General features: G+C 45.7%; 1 protein-coding gene across 1 annotated transcript; it reads right to left on the bottom strand.

Annotated features, from left to right (window-relative positions):
- Positions 1-555: 555 nt before the first annotated feature.
- On the bottom strand, positions 556-2,356 carry BKCO1_19000144 (nuclear protein localization protein 4; the record flags this gene model as incomplete). Its single annotated transcript, XM_020271932.1, has 4 exons — positions 556-1,248; positions 1,364-1,651; positions 1,771-2,084; positions 2,146-2,356. 4 exons carry the CDS (start codon positions 2,354-2,356, stop codon positions 556-558), a joined length of 1,506 nt encoding a protein of 501 aa, XP_020131370.1.
- Between the last annotated feature and the right edge of the window lie 17,114 nt (positions 2,357-19,470).

The following is a 19,470-nucleotide window of genomic DNA, read 5'->3' as shown; positions in this document are numbered from 1 at the left end:
GCCGTCTCTCAAGAGGAAAAGAAACAAACAAAAATCAATGCCTTCTTTTGCAATTCCAGTTCCCGCTTTTTTTTTCCTTGTCTCGAACCCGCCGATACATCCCAAAATCGGTCTATCCACTAACTAGAAAATGCAAGATGACGAGGGGTTTCTGGCGTTGGGGGTGGGTATGTTCTTCTAGTAAATGCTTCGAGTGCTCGCTCCTGCGACCTATGCTCCCCTTTCCGAGCCTACGTTTTCGCCTCTTCAAGGCTGCGTTGATCTCAGGACGACAATGACGATGAAAGACGATGAAAGAATCAATGATAAAGACAGCACCAAAAAAAAACACATAACCTATGTACGCCATCATGTCTTCCTTCCTCGCAGCGGGTAGCAATGGGTACTCTTTGCAGTCATACCGGTTTCATAATCTCCGAGGGCCCAAAAACGAGCGAGTGCGCAAGGCATACCAGACGAGGGACAGGATCAACCCATTTCCTTCCTCAGCCTTGAGCCGAAATCCGGTTCCGGCGGTTGGACCTTCATTCATCCCGTCACCTTTTCGCGAACGTTTTAATCCTTCACCGGCTTCTCGCAACCGATTCTTCCAAGCAGCTCCTTCCGGTCGCTGGTGCCGGAGATGCTGATGCCGCTGGCGCGGCTGCTGCTGCGCTTGTACAGCCTCTCGCTCCTTCTCCTCGTGGGAGTGCCGAAGTGCAAGCCCTCGACGCCAACCTCTTCCTCAAGCGGCTTCCGGTCAATCGAAAGGGCCGCCGTGCCGTTCGCGGGCTTCCCGTGCTTGCCACGATCGGCATTCTCGTCATCGCCGACGGTCTCGTCTTCGTCACCCTCGTCGTCGCTGCGCGTGTCGTCGGCACCCTGGCCGGTCACGACCCTGTACGCGACCTTGATTATCATCCAGAACCACACGAGCGTGATGACCTGGAGCCCGCCGAGCAGCCCGAGGAAAGCCCTGCGGATGCGTGCGTTGAAGCAGACGGGCCCCTCGGGATCCCGGAAAGGCTGCCAGATCTCGTACATGAGCTCATCACCGCCGTCGGCCGGCGTCGTCGGAGAATCGGGAAGACGGTTGCCCGAGACCGAATTGTAGCATCCGTAAGGCGCCGCGATCGGGAGCGACACGTGGATCGACCAGCAGACCGCAATGTACAGGACGTGTCGTGCGATCACCCAGCTGGCGATGAAGATGCCAAAGCCGATGTCGCAGGCGGTTTGGTATCCGAGATACTTGAGGAGCTTGGCACTCTGTAACGCGCAAAGAAGAAGAAAAAATCAACCATTGTGTAACCTTGTCATTTGGGACGCCGACTGCCCTGGCTACCGCCATCACGAGTCGACCACAACCGGAGCTTCCACTTACCGCGAGGAAAATGTCGACCACATCCATGAGACACAAGATGACGTTGCCGACCCTGGTGTGATAGTAGCTGTAGCTCATGGACACGAGCACGCTCGTGATGATGTGGTGGGTGAACATCTGCCAGTGGTCCTTGCGCCTCTCCTCCATGTTTATCACGAGGATCTGCTGCAGCCAGAAGGCGAACTGCAGGAGGTAGTAGCCCTTCATCAGGCCGCTGATCTGGCGGATGGGCCAGTTGCTCCACATTTCGTAGAGGTTGAGCCAGTACGACGAGTTGTAGTTGATGTACTGCGGTTGCACGACATGGTTAGCCCGGGTCCAGCAGAGAGCGTGGCAGCCGCCGCCGCCGCCGCCGCGAGACAGCGAGCGCACGGCCATTGCGCTGCAACGAAGGAAAAATGTCTCACCATGCCCAGCGTCCAGAAGATGGAGCAATAGACCAGCAGCCAGCCCTGCTCAGCAAAGCGAACCGTCGCCTTCTTCTTCTGGATGCCGCCCAGACGTGCCAAGGGCTTCAGCACGTAGTCCATCGTGGCAGCTCGGAGCGCCGTGAAGACGACGATGCCGAAAAAGACGAAAGGGAAGTCATCCCAGCCGTGCGTGTACTTGCCGGTGGCGGCATCGTAGTAGGACAGCTCGAAGAACTTGCGCGTGGTAGGACGGGCCCGAGGGAAGCAGGCGTGAGTGAGCGCGAGCAGGATCAGCAGATTGACTGAGAGGCCTGTAGGGGGATGCCGTCAGTTGAAATGCCTACCCCAGGAATCAAGAGGTTGGGGCCGTACCAATCTGATGCGCCTCGAGCCAGCCACAGAAGGCGCCAACTAAGCTATCATCGCGGGCCTTCTTCCGGCGCACCTTGACCAGATGGGTGCTGCCGTCAGCGGCGCCGCCCGAGAACAATTGCGGCTTCGGCACCAGAGTCGGCACGCCGTTCGAGTTCTTGTCCAGCAGGACACGGGTCTCGGTTGCAGGGTCGGCAGCGGCGTGCTCCATGACGGGCGAAGCTATGTCACGACCGCAGGGAGCGGTCTCGAGGAGGGCGGGGGGGCGGTAGAGGGTTACGTTGTGTTGGGAGAAGCTCGAAATAAGCAGACCCGCACTGGCATGCGCAGAGCTGCGGTTTTGTAGGTTGAGTGGGGAGCTGGCTGTTTCAAGTCGAGGCGGTGTACCTGGCCCGAGCTGGGAGGGTGCAGTGTGCCGTCAGTTCCTTGGGAGCAGAGGTTCGAGGTCAATGGGCGGGCAGCGAGCGAGAAGGGTGCGCGCGAGGGCAGACTGGAGGTGCGGACGCTGTTGAAGACTCGGGCGTTGCGGGGAAGCTTTGGCACTCGAATGCGCTCGTCGGCGTGGACTGAGATGCGCTCAAAATTGGGCGCCGTGGGAAATCTGCAAGGCCGCGGAGAGGGTCTCTGTCGCAGCTAGGGGTGTTAAGATTGCCGGCAGAGGGGGTATCGCTGCCGGCACTGCCGCTACCCCTGTTTTTGCCGGTTCTGCCGGCAATTGGCAGCGGATTTGTAATCGCCACGGTAGGCCAAGCGCCCCCTAAGCTAGGCGTAGCCCCCCGCATAGAATATCGTATGCTAGTACCGCTACCCGCGGATATCGTGAAATTCGGTGCCATTCGTCTACGAATATTATAGTATTAAGTCCTCTTATCTACTATTATACGTTATTTACCCTATTCTTTTATAATATATCTAACCCCTAGCCTTAAAACGCGTGGATTCTACGCTAATATAAGCTTCTACTAGACTAAGAGATAAGGCGTAAGTATTCGACGGCTCGTTATTTATATTACCGTACCTATACGAGGTCGTTAATAAAGATAGACGAGCTTAAGACTTATCTACTTAATAACTACTAGGTATATCGTATAAAGGCCGCGGAGGGCCTACTACCGCGCGAGGACTAAGCGCTAGGCGAGTCTCGCTCTACGTAAAATTCTATCGCGGTAGAGAGTTCTTAGTAGACTTATATAGTAGTATCGCGGCTTATTCGTAGTAGTAAGAAGCGTCTCTACTAGCTTACCGCGATAGCTATCTTCGAGACTAGCCAATCGTTTAATCTCTTTAAATACCCGGTAATAAGAGCGTATCTTTAGGCGTTAAACCCTAATTATATACCACCGAATTATTAAAAGATCGAGAGCTTACTTAAGCCTATAAAGATATAAGTTAGTAGTAGTATTAAGAACGCGATTAAGTAGTAGAAGTATCTTAACTTTATAACCGACGAGAGTAACGCTCGTAGCGGGGCTTATATAGTAAACTCTTTAATCGCTTTATCTAACGGAAGCTCGTTTTATATACGATCGCTTAATCTAGAGTCGTTATCCGCGATAGTAGCGAATTTATAGCGGTTATAGCGAGAGATAATACTCGCTACGGCTAGCGGTAGGTCTAAGCGGGTAAATAGCCTCGCGGTAGATACCTATAATACTACGAGAATAATACTTAAGATAATAGCGAAGGACGACGAGCTTAAATATATATTTTCTATATTATACGACTTCTACGGACTCTAGCTACTTATAAGGAACTAGCTTACTAGAATTAACGTATATAGAAACGTCTTTAACGAGACTAACTACCTCGTAGAGTATCTATATAAGGCGTCTAGGAGCCGTTAGCGATTAAAGAAGCTATATTAGCTAACCGGGTAGAAGCCTTACTTACTCGTTCTTAGTATTCTTATACGTTAGGGGTCGTTTAAGGGCTTAACGTAGAGCTTAATAAGGCTTATAAGGCCGCTACGGTAGTTAGCGGTAGATAAATAAGCGCTAGATAACGGTAAATAGGGCTAGAAAGTACTTAGCTCGAAGCGCGTAAGAAAGATCTTACTAGATACGTCGTTCTAGGCGAAGATTTATTAGGTAGATAAACTACTTAGTATTACGTATAAGTAGTAGGTAATATTAGAGTCTAATTCGGCGACGCTTAGTAAGGTAAGATAATATTATAGATATCTTATCGGGTTAGATTCCTCTTATCTAGCGGCGATTCTATTAGCTAGATAGCTAGAGTCTATTTAGATTAGGCTTAGCGCTAACGGGTATACTTAATACTAGATTATCGATCGTTAGTATCGTATCCGCGATTATCTATAACGTTACTAATACTAGGGTAACCTCCTTAAGCTAGAGGCTCTTCTACGCCTCTAGTAAAGCCGCTTTAACGTCTAAATTATACCTATTTACTAGGCGGCGAAGGTATTAGACTATATAAACGAGAAAGCGTCGCTTAGCTACCCCCTAATAGCGGTAGCGGCTATAAATACCTTCTTCGCTAGCTACGTCTACCCCTCCCGCTTAGACTCGTTTTACTAGTAGTTTAGCGACTTTAAGTATCGTAAAGGACTCTTCGACTATCTAGAGAGCTAGATATTCGCGTAGTCTAATCTAATAGCGTTTTAGAACTACGCGACTTACTTACCGAATTTATAAAGACTAGCGAATTGTCTTCGCGTAACGATAGCTAATTTAGTACCCTTTAAGCGCTTATTCTCGGCGATAAATCTTATTATAACTAATAACCGTACTAGGATAAGGTTATAGACTCTAGATTCGCTTATATATATCTTTATAAATAAGCCTATTCTTCGCCGCTAAGGCGAACTTATTATAGCGCGTAAGTAACGCTAGACCCTCGCGCGCGAGAAGGCTACGAGTATAAGATATAAGATACGAATAGAGAGCTTAAGATAGATATAAGAAGAGGGCTTATAATTAATAGACGAATTCTTAAGGGATTCGGCCTTCGCCCGTAGACCGAAGGGCTTTTATATATAGCTAAGCGAGAGTTACGTAACTAGTACGTAACTTCTATAGGTCTCGCATACGAAGCGTATACGAGACGCGGCTATAGATTCTTATACTACCCCCCCTACTATAGGGGTCGACTACGACCCCGTAAAGAATAAAAAAACTCGAGGACCTTATATACCTTCTACGAGGAAAATCTTTCTTATTAGAAAGAAAAAAGCTCGCAGCTAGGGTCGTTAAGAAAATCCCTAGGCGCGGAAGCCGTAGCCTATATCCCTTAAAATATCCGCTTTTATCTATATTATAAGTAGGTGCGCGGAGCATACTTAACGCGTACGACTATTATACGCGGGTCGGGTGTATAGCGCTATACGCTAGAATAATAGAAAAGTTTAGCTACTCTAGGCCGTTGCGCGGCTTAGAGTATCTAAAAGTAGGACTCTATTAGGGGTTTATTTCTACGTAGGGGAAGTAGTAATTACTTTCTACGTAATAGCGGTTATTCCGTCTTTTATCTTTTTAGGTTTATAATCGCGAGTCTCGTGTGTGGCTTAAGCGTTTTAGAACTATTATTTACACGTTCCGGGTGCGTATAGTATACGCGGCGCGTACTTCCCCCCGATATCCCTTCGTAGTAATTATATTAGGCGCATCTACCTTTATAGAGTTTACTACTACTACTCGTAATTCTTAGTCTACGGCTAGGTTTAGTAGCTAGTATCGTTATATCTATATCTATTAGCTAAATAATAGGTTCTTACCCCTTTACGAGCAGTGCTTAGGCGTTAGGTAGATATAGTTTCTCCTATTAGATAGACACGTTTCTATAGAGTCCGGGTCTATACGTTTTACGTACGCGTGCCGTAGAAGGAGCTAGTAAGAAGCCTTCGTATATTAAGGTTCTCTTACGCGATTATTTTCCGACTCTACGCTATATCTATTTTCTAATATAGCTTTACCTTTAACTCCCTTCCGCGGCTCTACCGCTCGTCCTTCGACGTCTTCTATTACTCTAGAAGCTGGTCCTGCAGGTAGTATAAGTAAGAAAGAGAAGAAGCTACCTCGTATAAGCTAGCTCGGTCTTAAATTAGCTTAAGATAAAGATAAAGGTAAGGCTCGGGCTCGCTATAAGCCGTTTAGTATACGGAACGTCTCTCGACGTCGTCTCGTTAGTATCCGCGGCCTAACTCCTTATTAGGAGTCGATTCCGCCTTATTATAAGGCCTTTTATAAACGTTACCTTTTATACTAGGCTTCCGCTTCTTAGATCGATAATAACGTAAAGGATATTATTAAGTAGGGCTATATGCGTAAGACACCGCTCTCGAAGTACTAGAGGTATACTAGAGCGCGGCACGATTATACTTAGATAAGTTTTACCCTATAATTCGCATACGCGTCGTATCTTTAGCTAACTCTTTTCGCCTATCTAGCCGTCTTCCGAGTTTTACCGCGCTATAAACGTATTATCGTTTATACGCTAGTAGGCCATTCGTTATAATACTTCTAAGAAGTAGAATCTAGTCCGTAGCTACGTCTCTAAATATCTTAACTGCGTTAAGAACTTCCGCCGGCTTAAGAAGGCTCGCGTTAAGAACGCTAGCGGTCTTAAGAAGTATCTATACGCTCGATAGATCTCTCGCGACTATAACCTCTAACGTAAGTAGGTAAGAGCTTTCTTAACCGTCCGCTTTTACTTTTACTAACCCTTAGTATAGCTTAGTATAGGCGGTGTCGGTCTAATACTCCCTACGAACCAACGTATCGACGTAGCTACCGAGAACCGCCTTCTACGTAGCTAGGACAACCTCTTTAAGAAGAATAGCCTCGACCCGAACCGCGATAAGTTCCTTAACGAGAGTAATAGCTAGAAGAGTATACGGTGATACTAGTACGGGCCCTTAGTAAAGTAAGGGGTAGAGAGTAGGCAAAATTTAGTTTTAATATTTAGCGAGGTTTTAGGGTTCTTTACGAGTTAGGCCAGGCTTAGAGTTTTATATAAATTAGGTGCGCTTCTCGTGCGCGGCGCTTACGCCTAGTAATAAAAATCTATTCTTCTTATATTATAGTTATTAACCCGAAAGTTTTTCGCAAGTTAATCGGTCCTATAGAATTTCCTAACTACGAAAGAAACTACGGTTTTTATTCCGGGTACCTTTCGGCGACGTATCGATCTCGGCCGTAGTATAACGATATATTTAGTAGCATTCGCCCTCTAACCCTAAATTCTAAAGACTAAGCTTTTACCGCTTCGTCTTATTTCTTAAGCCGGGAGGCCTTCCCCGTCCGCGTTTTATAGGTTTTTCGCCTACTTACGGTAGATTCCCGCGTGCTCTTCGCACGCTCTTCGTACTCTTAGGGTTATTCCCCGGTAGGTCTTTTTAAGGTTTTTCGCCTCGTTACGAAGGTTCTCCGCGTGCTCTTCGCACGCGTTTCGCACCCGGTAGATTTATTCCCCTAGGGTGCCGTCGACGGTATTTATCGAGTAGTTTCTAGTAGTTCTCGAGTTCGTACTCGTGCTTCTACTTATTATATTTATTTAGCCAGCCCAGCTATTTAATAAGATACTACGAACCGCGGGGGCCGTCTTTATAGTTAACGACGGCCTTAACCTCCTATATATCCTCTAACTCTATAGCGGGCGGTTAGAAACCGGGCTTTACGAAGTATAGCTCTAGAAGAAATATATAGAAGATAGAATAGAGCCGCGCTATTAAGGCTGGCAGCTTAAGCTAGTAGGCGGAGTTTCTAACCTCCTTAATAATCTTAAAGGGACTAAGAAATCGGCCGTCTAGCTTCTTATAAGATCGCTTCGTACGAATATTCTTCGTAGATAGTAGGACCTCGTCTCCTATTTTAAAGTGGCGATCTAGGCGGCCTTTATTATAGTACCGAGCCTAGAGCTACTATACGTATAGAATTACCTAGTATATGCGTGCGTGTGAGGTGTGAGGCACGAATAGGGAGCTTAAGATAGGCATAAGAAGAGGGCTTATAATTAATAGACGAATCCTTAGGGAATTCGGCCTTCGCCCGTAGGCCGAAGGGCTTTTATATATAGCTAAGCGAGAGTTACGTAACTAGTACGTAACTTCTATAGATCTCGCATACGAAGCGTATACGAGACGCGGCTATAGGTCCTTATACTACCCCCCCTACTATAGGGGTCGACTACGACCCCGTAAAGGATAAAAAAACTCGAGAACCTTATATACCTTCTACGAGGAAAACCTTTCTTATTAGAAAGGAAAAAGCTCGCAGCTAGGATCGTTAAGAAAATCCCTAGGCGCGGAAGCCGTAGTCTATATCCCTTAAAATATCCGCTTTTACCTATATTATAAGTAGGTGCGCGGAGCATGCTTAACGCGTACGACTATTATACGCGGGTCGGGTATATAGCGCTATACGCTAGAGTAGTAGGAAAGTTTAGCTACTCTAGGCCGTTGCGCGGCTTAGAGTATTCGAGAGTAGGACTCTATTAGGGGTTTAATTCTGCGTAGGGGAAGTAGTAATTACTTTCTACGTAATAGCGGTTATTTCGTCTTTTACCTTTTTAGGTTCCTAATCGCGAGTCTCGTATATAGCTTAAGCGTTTTAGAACTATTATTTGCACGTTCCGAGTGCGCATAGTATACGCGGCGCGTACTTCCCCCCCGGTATTCCTTCGTAGTAATTATATTAGGCGCACCTACCTTTATAGAGTTTACTACTATTACTCGTAATCCTTAGTCTACGGCTGGGTTTAGTAGCTAGTATCGTTATGCCTATACCTATTAGCTAGATAATAGGTTCTTACCCCTTCACGAGCAGTGCTTAGGCGTTAGGTAGATATAGTTTCTCCTATTAGGTAGGCACGTTTCTATAGAGTCCGGGTCTATACGTTTTACGTACGCGTGCCGTAGGAGGAGCTAGTAAGAGGCCTCCGCATATTAGAGTTCTCTTACGCGATCGTTTTCCGACTCTACGCTATATCTATTTTCTAATATAGCTTTACCTTTAACTCCCCCCCGCGGCTTTGCCGCTCGTCCTTCGACGTCTCCTATTACTCTAAAAGCTAGTCCTGTAGGTGGTATAGGTAAGAAAGAGAAGAAGCTACCTCGTATAAGCCAGCTCGGTCTTAAATCAGCTTAAGATAAAGATAAAGATAAGGCTCGGGCTCGCTATAAGCCGTTTAGTATATAGAACGTCTCTCGACGTCGTCTCGTTAGTGTCCGCGGCCTAGCTCCTTATTAAGAGCCGATTCCGCCTTATTATAAGGCCTTTTATAAACGTTGCCTTTTATACTAGGCTTCCGCTTCTTAGATCGATGATGACGCAAAGGACATTATTAAGTAGGGCTATATACGCAAGACACCGCTCTCGAAGTACTAGAGATATACTAGAGCGCGGCACGATTATACTTAAGTAAGTTTTACCCTGCGATTCGCATACGCGTCGCATCTTTAGCTAACTCTTTTCGCCTATCTAGCCGCCTCCCGAGTTTCGCCGCGCTATAAACGTGTTATCGTTTATGCGCCAGTAGGCCATTCGTTATAATACTCCTAAGAAGTAGAATCTAGTCCGTAGCTACGCCTCTAAGTATCTTAACTACGTTAAGAACTTCCGCCGGCTCGAGAAGGCTCGCGTTAAGGACGCTAGCGGTCTTAAGAAGTACCTATACGCTCGGTAGGTCTCTCGCGACCACAACCTCTAACGTAAGTAGATAAGGGCTTCCTTAACCGTCCGCTTTTACTTTTACTAACCCTTAGTATAGCTTAGTATAGGCGGTATCGGTCTAATACTCCCTACGAACTAACGTATCGACGTAGCTGCCGAGAACCGCCTTTTACGTAGCTAGAACAACCTCTTTAAGGAGGATGGCCTCGACCCGAACCGCGATAAGTCCCTTAACGAGAGTAATAGCTGGAAGAGTATACGGTAGTACTAGTACGGGCCCTTAGTAAAATAAGAGGTAGAGGGTGGGTAAAATTTAGTTTTAATATTTAGCGAGGTTTTAGGGTTCTTTACGAGTTAGGCCAGGCTTAGAGTTTTATACGAATTAAGTGCGCTTCTCGTACGCGGCGCTTGCGCCTAGTAATAAAAATCTATTTTTCTTATATTATAGTTGTTAACCCGAAAGTTTTCGCAAGTTAATCGGTCCTATAGGATTTTCTAACTACGAAAGAAACTACGGTTTTTATTCCGAGTGCCTTTCGGCGACGTATCGATCTCGGCCGCAGTATAACGATATATTTAATAGCTTTCGCCCTCTAACCCTAAATTCTAAAGACTAAGCTTTTACCGCTTCGTCTTATTTTTTAAGCCGGGAGGCCTTCCCCGCCCGCGTTTTATAGGTTTTTCGCCTACTTACGGTAGGTCCCCGCGTGCTCTTCGCACGCTCTTCGCACCCTTAGAATTATTCCCCGGTAGGTCTTTTTAAGGTTTTTCGCCTCGTTACGAAGGTTCTCCGCGTGCTCTTCGCACGCGTTTCGTACCCGGTAGGTTTATTCCCCTAGGATGCCGTCGACGGTATTCGTCGAGTAGTTTCTAGTAGTTCTCGAGTTCGTACTCGTGCTTCTACTTATTATATTTATTTAGCTAGTCTAGCTATTTAATAAGATACTACGAACCGCGGGGGCCGTCTTTATAGTTAACGACGGCCTTAACCTTCCATATATCCTCTAACTTTATAGCGGGCGGTTAGAAACCGGGCTTTACGGAGTATAGCTCTAGAAGGAATATATAGAAGACAAAATAGAGCCGCGCTATTAAGGCTAGTAGCTTAAGCTAGTAGGCGAAGTTTCTAATCTCCTTAATAATCTTAAAGGGACTAAGGAATCGGCCGTCTAGCTTCTTATAAGGTCGCTTCGTGCGAATATTCTTCGTAGATAGTAGGACCTCGTCCCCTATTTTAAAGTAGCGATCTAGGCGGCCTTTATTATAGTACCGAGCCTAGAGCTACTATACGTATAAAATTACCTGGTATATACGTGCGTATGCGCTGCGTATACGTTTGATATACGCTTTAGCTACGTCGGGCGCGAGAGTAATATCCTCGATACCCGAGGGTGCTACTACGAGGCTTCTTATTTAGTTAGGTCTAAGAATACCGTCTAACGCCTCGTTATCCGTGCCGTGGCTTAGAATGTTAGGGGTATATTCGGTAGTAGAGTGCAACTTATTATTATACGCGAATGCTACTTGTGGTAGTAGTTTAACCTAATTAGATTACTCTTAGTTAGAGTATATCCTTAAATACGTCTTAATCTCTTAGTTTTAACGTTCTATTTACCCGTCCGTCTGCGGATAGAATACCGTGCTAAGGCGTCGTTTAATGCCTAGTTCGTAGTATAGGGTAGACCAGTATTCGCTAGTAAACACTAACCCCCTATCCGAGACGATAGAGTCCGGAACGATCGTCTATAAGAAGTATAGTTCGAGCAGGGCCGTAAGATTCTTTACGTCGATCGTCTTACGCACCGAGAAGTAAAACATCTTCTTAGTAGCGCGGTCTACGACCACTAAAATAGAGTTATATAAGCCCCCATCGCGGCCCCTTAATTTAGGGAGGTCCGTAATAAAATCGAGAGAGAGGTGTTTCCACGATTCTCGTTCTACCTCGACCGGCTGTAGAAGGCCGTAGGGCTTATAGCGACGTATCTTATATCTCTAGTAGGCGTCGTATATATTAATATAGGCCTTAACTTCCTTATTTAGGCCGGGCCACTCGTACTTACGTGCGATTACTTTATATATACGTTTAAAGCTATAGTGGCCGCCCGTAGGGTCGTTATAGTTACGCCTAATAATCTCGTCCCGCAGAGGGGTGCTATAAGAAACGTAGACCTTTATATAGCGGCGTAAGAGGCTATCTTAGTCGAAGAACTAATCCTTAGCCGCAAGTTCCTCTAGAGTTTAAGTCCGGCGCTAGACGACGGTATCGTCTTCCCGCTAGACCTCCTTAATAAATAAGAATAGTAATCTTAGAGGTTTCTCTATAGCTGGTTTTTCGTTAAGTATAGCTACTACTATTACTTAACGTAGCACGAAGCTCCGGGCTTCTTTTATACCGGCGAGAGCTTACGCTAGCCGTAAGCTTTCCTTACCTAGGAGTCTAAAACCCTAGGTCCTCGCGTTATTACGGTTTTCGCTAGCCGCGCTAGTATATACGGCGGCGATAAGTCCTAGTAGAGAAACGGAGAGCGTATTATCCGGTTAGCTATCGTAGCGCGGGTCTCTCGCATACTCTTCGCATACGCCGCGCGTAGTAGGGGTAGTAGCCCCCGGGGAACTATCTATAAGTTCCCGTATCCGTAGCTTCTATTATAATATTAGTAATATAGCGTTTAGGTATACCTTCTTTTCAACCTCTTTAAACCCTAATACGTAATCGGGTCGCCTAGAGAGAGGATCGGCGGGGTTAGAGGCCCCGGGTTTATATTTAATCTCGAAGTCGAACTTCGCCAGCGTTTTAGCGTAGCGGGCCTAACGTTCTAACAACTTTTTAGTACTTATAAAGTACCTAAGATTGTTATAATCGCAGAGCACGCGCGTCGGGTGCGAGGCGTATACGAGGAAGTATCGCTATACGTTAAAGTATTTAACGATGGCTAATAGTTCCTTATTATACGTGTCGTAGCGCACTTCTATGGCCGTAAACTTCTTACTATAGTAGGCAATAGGCAACTAGTATTTTTAGTCGCCCTTCTGCGCTTAGGGCTAGAGCAGGATACCAGCCAAGGCGAAATCCGATATATTAGTAATAAGTATTAGCTACAATACTAGGTCGTAGTACTAAAGGACCGGGCCGTACGAAAAGGCGTCTTTTAGCGTACGAAACGTATACGTAGCGTCGTCTAGCCAGTAGAATTAAATATACCACTTAGTTAGGCCCTTCCGGGACTTCTTCGTAGGTGCTCTCTTAGGTGCCCGAGCAGCGTCCCGGAGGAGGTTATTTAGGGGCTTAGTAATAGAGAAGTAGTTCCATACGAATCGCCTATAGAAGTTAGCAAAGCCAAGGAACACTTATATATTACGAAAGAAGCCAGGTTCCGGCCATTCTTAAATAGCCTTTACGCGTTCGGGGTCTATTACGACGCCGCTAGGCGTTACGATAAACCCTAGAAACTCCGCGTAGGTCGTATAGAAGGTACACTTTAACACCTTAATATATAAGCTCTAGTCCCGGAGGCGCTAGAGCACCTACTAAACGTATTAGACGTAATCTTCCTCGTTTCGAGAGTAGATTAAGATATTATCTAAATATACGACGTAAATAGTGTCTACGAGGCTTCTAAGAGCTTTATTAATATAGCTCTAGAACGTAGCCGGCGCGTTAGCCAGGCCGAAGGGTATAACGAGGTACTTAAATAGGCCGTATCTTATCTTAAAGGCCGTCTTCCACTTATCGCCCTTACGAATATAGAGCCTATAATAGGCGTTACGTAAGTCTAGCTTCGTAAAGATCTTCGCGTAAGACATACGGTTCAACAATTCGCTAATAAGAGAAAGCGGGTGTCGATTCTTAATCGTAACCCGATTTAGCCCCCGGTAATCGACACACAATCGCATAGTCCCGTTAGGCTTAGGGACGAAGAGGATTAGCGCGCTAGTAGAAGACTTACTAGGCCGAATCCAGCCCTTCTTAAGAGCCTTATCGAGGTATTCTCGTAGGATCTATAGCTCTCTTAGCGAGAGGTTATAGATAGGCATCTAGAGTAGCGACTTACCGTCCTCTAAATCGATCGTATAGTCGTGTTCGGAGTTCTAGGCCAGCTTACCGGCTAGTTCGTTCGATACGACATCCGTAAAGTCTTAATATTAACTTAGGAGTCCTTCTTATAGCGCGGTAACCGTTGCGGCTATAAGAATAGAATCACCCTACGCTTCCGATGCGAAGTGTATATATTACGTATACGCGGCGCTAGTGCGTCGCGGATAGTACGTAGGGTTACGATCTCCGCCTCCCTACGTCAGCAGGGGCTAGTCCTAACTAAAGACCTTACCTTTTAGATTAATCTAGTAGACGGGATCGTCTAAGGCCAGTTAACTGGCGAATTATACCGTAGAGATAAGCTTAATACGGTCTTAGCATAGATTATCCTATTTAAGAGTATTCGTACTAAAGCGGGCGATAAGGTCGGCCGCTTTTAGCTAGTCTAGGCCGAGGATTAGGTCGTAACCCTCGAAGGACGCGCCCTAAAATAGGCGCGGTCCGATAATTCGCTTAACGCCTATCCCGTCTTTAGCCCGGAGGGTAAGTTTATAGAAGTTCTATATAGTTATAGGGTGGCTGTCTAAGAACCGTACGCGGAGCGTACGCTTAACGTACGAGGAGTATACGCGATAAGTACTTACTAGATCTTACCTAATAAGGTTTATATCGCTTCCCGAATCTAAGAGGGCCTTTAAGGCCACTAGCCCTTCCGGCGACTCTAGAAGGACGTTTATAACGATCCGTCCGGTTAAGCCTTAGTCGACTAGTCCTAGAGGCAGGCGGCTTAGAGCCGCCACTAGAACTATCCTTTTCCCGAGATCTTATCGTCCTTCGAGCCATCGGCTCTAAAAGGGGGTTAGTTACTAGCCGGGTTCTTATTAAACCGGCGGGAGCCCGAGTTACGCTTCGTATACGAAGCGCCTACGCCTTACCTACGAGTCGACTTCTAGGAGTCTTCTTAGCGAGGCGGCTTATATCGGCTCGAGTTCCTCGACCAACCTCGCCTACTATCGGTAGAGTGGGCCGAACGCGGGCGTTTATAGCCTACGCCCTAGCGCTATTATTCCTCCGTCTACGCCATCTTAACTAAGCCGAGCGTCTACTTAAGGCTAATAATTAAGTCGTGGAGTTTCTTAACCCCCCGGATAGTCTTTATCGTGGGGTGTTTAAGGAGTTCTTTACGATAGACCTCTAGAAGGTTCGTAAAGAAGAGGTCGATAAGAAGGTCCTTATCGGCTACCGCGTATAGAAGCTGTTTATACAGGCTTTCTATACGGGCGCGGTACTTCTAATACGACGTACTAGGCTTTATTAGAAAGCGGTAGAATATAACCGCATTCTCGTACCGCCGCAAGATAGAGTTCCTTACTTAATCTTAAACGATTACTTTAAACTCCTCGAAGAGGAGCTCCCCTCGGGTTACGGATTTATCTAGGCGTCGATAGACGTACTAGGCGATTACTTCGTACTTCGCGAGGCCCTAGAGGGCCTAGCGGGTCCGCTTCTCGGTATCCTAGTCTTATAGATTAAGCATATTAAACTTATTATTCAACTCGTTAATCCACTTATCGAAATAGTACTAGGTCGCGGTTTATAGTTTGGAAATATTCTTTTCTCGCTAGATCGCCTTCCGCGCTTCGGAGTCGAGATATATGCGAGGAGTATACGTTTCGGGTGCGCTTAGCTAAGAGAGCATATTAACACGTTTCTATAGACCCTTAATTAAAGCGTTTAATTCGATAATTTAAGCCGAGGAGGTCGGAATTACCATAGAGAGCCTATAGATCTTAGTCTTTAGATTCGCAATAACGTCTTCGGGCGTAATCGTTATAGAGGGGGGTTCTTCTATAGCGGCAGACATCGGGGGTGCCTCGTCGGCGTTATCGTCTAATTCGCTAGGGGTTGGATAGTCTAACCCGGTTAAGGGGTCTTATACGACCGTAGCGTTTTCGGTACGCGACGCATACGCGTCGCGTGCGGAAAGGGGGGTCCGCTTAGAAGGCATTCTAAACCGGCTATTTAAAGAGAAGAATTCGAATATAAGGTATAAGGCACGAATAGGGAGCTTAAGATAGGCATAAGAAGAGGGCTTATAATTAATAGACGAATCCTTAGGGAATTCGGCCTTCGCCCGTAGGCCGAAGGGCTTTTATATATAGCTAAGCGAGAGTTACGTAACTAGTACGTAACTCCTATAGGTCTCGTATACGAAGCGCATGCGAGACGCGGCTATAGGTCCTTATAATACGTATACGCTACGTATACGTTCGATATGCGCTTTAGCTACGTCGAGCGCGAGAGTAATATCCTCGATATCTAAGGGTGCTACTACGAGGCTTCTTATCTAGTTAGATTTAAGAATACCGTCTAACGCCTCGTTATCCGTACCGTAGCTTAGGATATTAGGGGTGTATTCGGTAGTAGAGTGCAACTTATTATTATACGCGAATGCTACTTATAGTAGTAGTTTAGCCTAATTAGATTACTCCTAGTTAGAGTATATCCTTAGATACGTCTTAATCTCTTAGTTTTAACGTTCTATTTGCCCGTCCGTCTACGGATAGAATGCCGTGCTAAGGCGTCGTTTAATACCTAGTTCGTAGTATAAAGTAGACTAGTATTCGCTAGTAAATACTAACCCCCTATCTAAGACGATAGAGTCCGGGACGATCGTTTATAAGAAGTATAGTTTAAGTAGGGCCGTAAAATTCTTTACGTCGATCGTCTTACGTACCGGAAAGTAAAATACCTTCTTAGTAGCGCGGTCTACGACTACTAGAATAGAGTTATATAAGCCCCTATCGCGGCCCCTTAATTTAGGAAGGTCCGTAATAAAATCGAGAGAGAGATATTTCCACGATTCTCGTTCTACCTCGACCGGCTATAGAAGGCCGTAGGGCTTATAGCGACGTACCTTATATCTCTAGTAGGCGTCGTATATATTAATATAGGCCTTAACTTTCTTATTTAGGCCGGGCCACTCGTACTTACGTGCGATCACTTTATATATACGTTTAAAGCCATAGTGGCCGCCTATAGAGTCGTTATAGTTACGCCTAATAATCTCGTCCCGTAGAGGGGTGCTATAAGGGACGTAGACCTTTATATAGCGGCGTAGAAGGCCATCTTAGTCGAAGGACTAACCCTTAGCCGTAAGTTCCTCTAGGGTTTAAGTCCGGCGCTAGACGACGGTGTCGTCTTCCCGCTAGACCTCCTTAATAAATAAGGATAGTAATCTTAGAGGTTCCTCTATAGCTAGTTTTTCGTTAAGTACAGCTACTACTATTACTTAACGTAGTACGAAGCTCCGGGCTTCTTTTATACCGGCGAGGGCTTGCGCTAGCCGTAAGCTTTTCTTACCTAAAAGTCCGGAACCCTAGGCCCTCGCGTTATTACGGTTTTCGCTAGCCGCGCTAGTATATACAGCGGCGATAAGTCCTAGTAGAGAAACGGAGAGCGTATTATCTAGTTAGCTATCGTAGCGCGGGTCTCTCGTATACTCTTCGTATACGCCGCGCGTGGTAGGAGTAGTAGCCCCCGGGAAACTATCTATAAGTTCCTATATTCGTAGCTTCTATTATAACGTTAGTAATATAGCGTCTAGGTATGCCTTCTTTTCAACCTCTTTAAACCCTAATGCGTAATCGGGTCGCCTAGAGAGAGAATCGGCGGAGTTAGAGGCCCCGGGTTTATATTTAATCTCGAAGTCGAACTTCGCCAGCGTTTTAGCGTAGCGGGCCTAACGTTCTAATAACTTTTTAGTACTTATAAAGTATCTAAGATTATTATAATCGCAAAGTACGCGCGTCGAGTACGAGGCGTATACGAGGAAGTATCGCTATACGTTAAAGTATTTAACGATAGCTAGTAGTTCCTTATTATACGTATCGTAGCGTACTTTTATAGCCGTAAACTTCTTACTATAGTAGGTAATAGGCAACTAATATTTTTAGTCGCCCTTCTACGCTTAGGGCTAGAGCAAAATGCTAGCCAAGGCGAAATCTAATATATTAATAATAAGTATTAGCTGCAACACTAGGTCGTAGTACTAGAGAACCGGGCCGTACGAAAAGGCGTCTTTTAGCGTACGAAACGTATACGCAGCGTCGTCTAGCTAGTAGAACTAAATATACTACTTAGTTAGGCCCTTCTAGAACTTCTTCGTAGGTGCTCCCTTAGGTACCCGAGCAGCGTCCCGGAGGAGGTTATTTAGAAACTTAGTAATAGAGGAGTAGTTCTATACGAATCGCCTATAGAAGTTAGCAAAGCTAAGAAACACTTATATATTATAAAAGAAGCCAGGTTCCGGCTATTTTTAAATAGCCTTTACGCGTTCGGGGTCTATTATAACGCCGCTAGGCGTTACGATAAACCCTAGAAACTCCGCGTAGATCGTATAGAAGGTGTACTTTAACACCTTAATATATAAGCTCCAGTCCCGGAGGCGCTAGAGCACCTACCAAACGTATTAGACGTAATCTTCCTCGTTTCGAGAGTAGATTAAGATATTATCTAAATATACGACGTAGATAATATCTACGAGGCTTCTAAGAGCTTTATTAATATAGCTCTAAAACGTAGCCGGCGCGTTGGCTAGGCCGAAGGATATAACGAGATACTTAAATAGGCCGTATCTTATCTTAAAGGCCGTCTTCCACTCGTCGCCCTTACGAATACGGAGCCTATAATAGGCGTTACGTAAGTCTAGCTTCGTAAAGATCTTCGCGTAAGATATACGGTTTAATAGTTCGCTAATAAGAGGAAGTAGGTGTCGATTTTTAATCGTAACCCGATTTAGCCCCCGGTAATCGATATATAATCGCATAGTCCCGTTAGGCTTAAGAACGAAGAGGATTAGCGCGCTAGTAAAAGACTTACTAGGCCGAATCTAGCCCTTCTTAAAAGCCTTATCGAGATATTCTCGTAGGATCTATAGCTCTCTTAGCGAGAGGTTATAGATAGGCATCTAGGGCGGCGACTTACCGTCCTCTAGGTCGATCGTATAGTCGTATTCGGAGTTCTAGGCTAGCTTACCGGCTAGTTCGTTCGATACGATATCTATAAAGTCTTAGTATTAACTTAGGAGTCCTTCTTATAGCGCGGTAACTATTACGGCTATAAGAATAGGATTACCCTACGCTTTCGATGCGAAGTATATATATTACGTATACGCGGCGCTAGTACGTCGCGGGTAGTACGTAGGGTTACGATCTCCGCCTCCCTACGTTAATAGGGGCTAGTCCCGACTAGAAATCTTACCTTCTAGATTAATCTAGTAGACGGGATCGTCTAAGGCTAGTTAACTAGCGAATTATACCGTAGAGATAAGCTCGATACGATCTTAGCATAGATTACCCTATTTAAGGGTATTCGTACTAAAGCGGGCGATAAGATCGGCCGCTTTTAGCTAGTTTAGGCCGAGGATTAAATCGTAACCCTCGAAGGACGCGCCCTAAAATAGGCGCGGTCCGATAGTTCGCTTAACGCCTATCCCGTCTTTAGCCCGGAGGGTAAGTTTATAGAAGTTCTATATAGTTATAGGGTGGCTATCTAAGAACCGTGCGCGGAGCGTACGCTTAACGTACGAGAAAAATACGCGATAGATACTCACTAAATCTTACCTAATAAGATTTATATCGCTTCCCGAATCTAAGA

This window comes from Diplodia corticola, assembly GCF_001883845.1.
Source record: "Diplodia corticola strain CBS 112549 chromosome Unknown scaffold19, whole genome shotgun sequence".
NCBI lineage: Eukaryota > Fungi > Ascomycota > Dothideomycetes > Botryosphaeriales > Botryosphaeriaceae > Diplodia > Diplodia corticola.
Note: the sequence above shows the minus strand (reverse complement) of the source record. Positions and strands in the feature narration are given on the sequence as shown.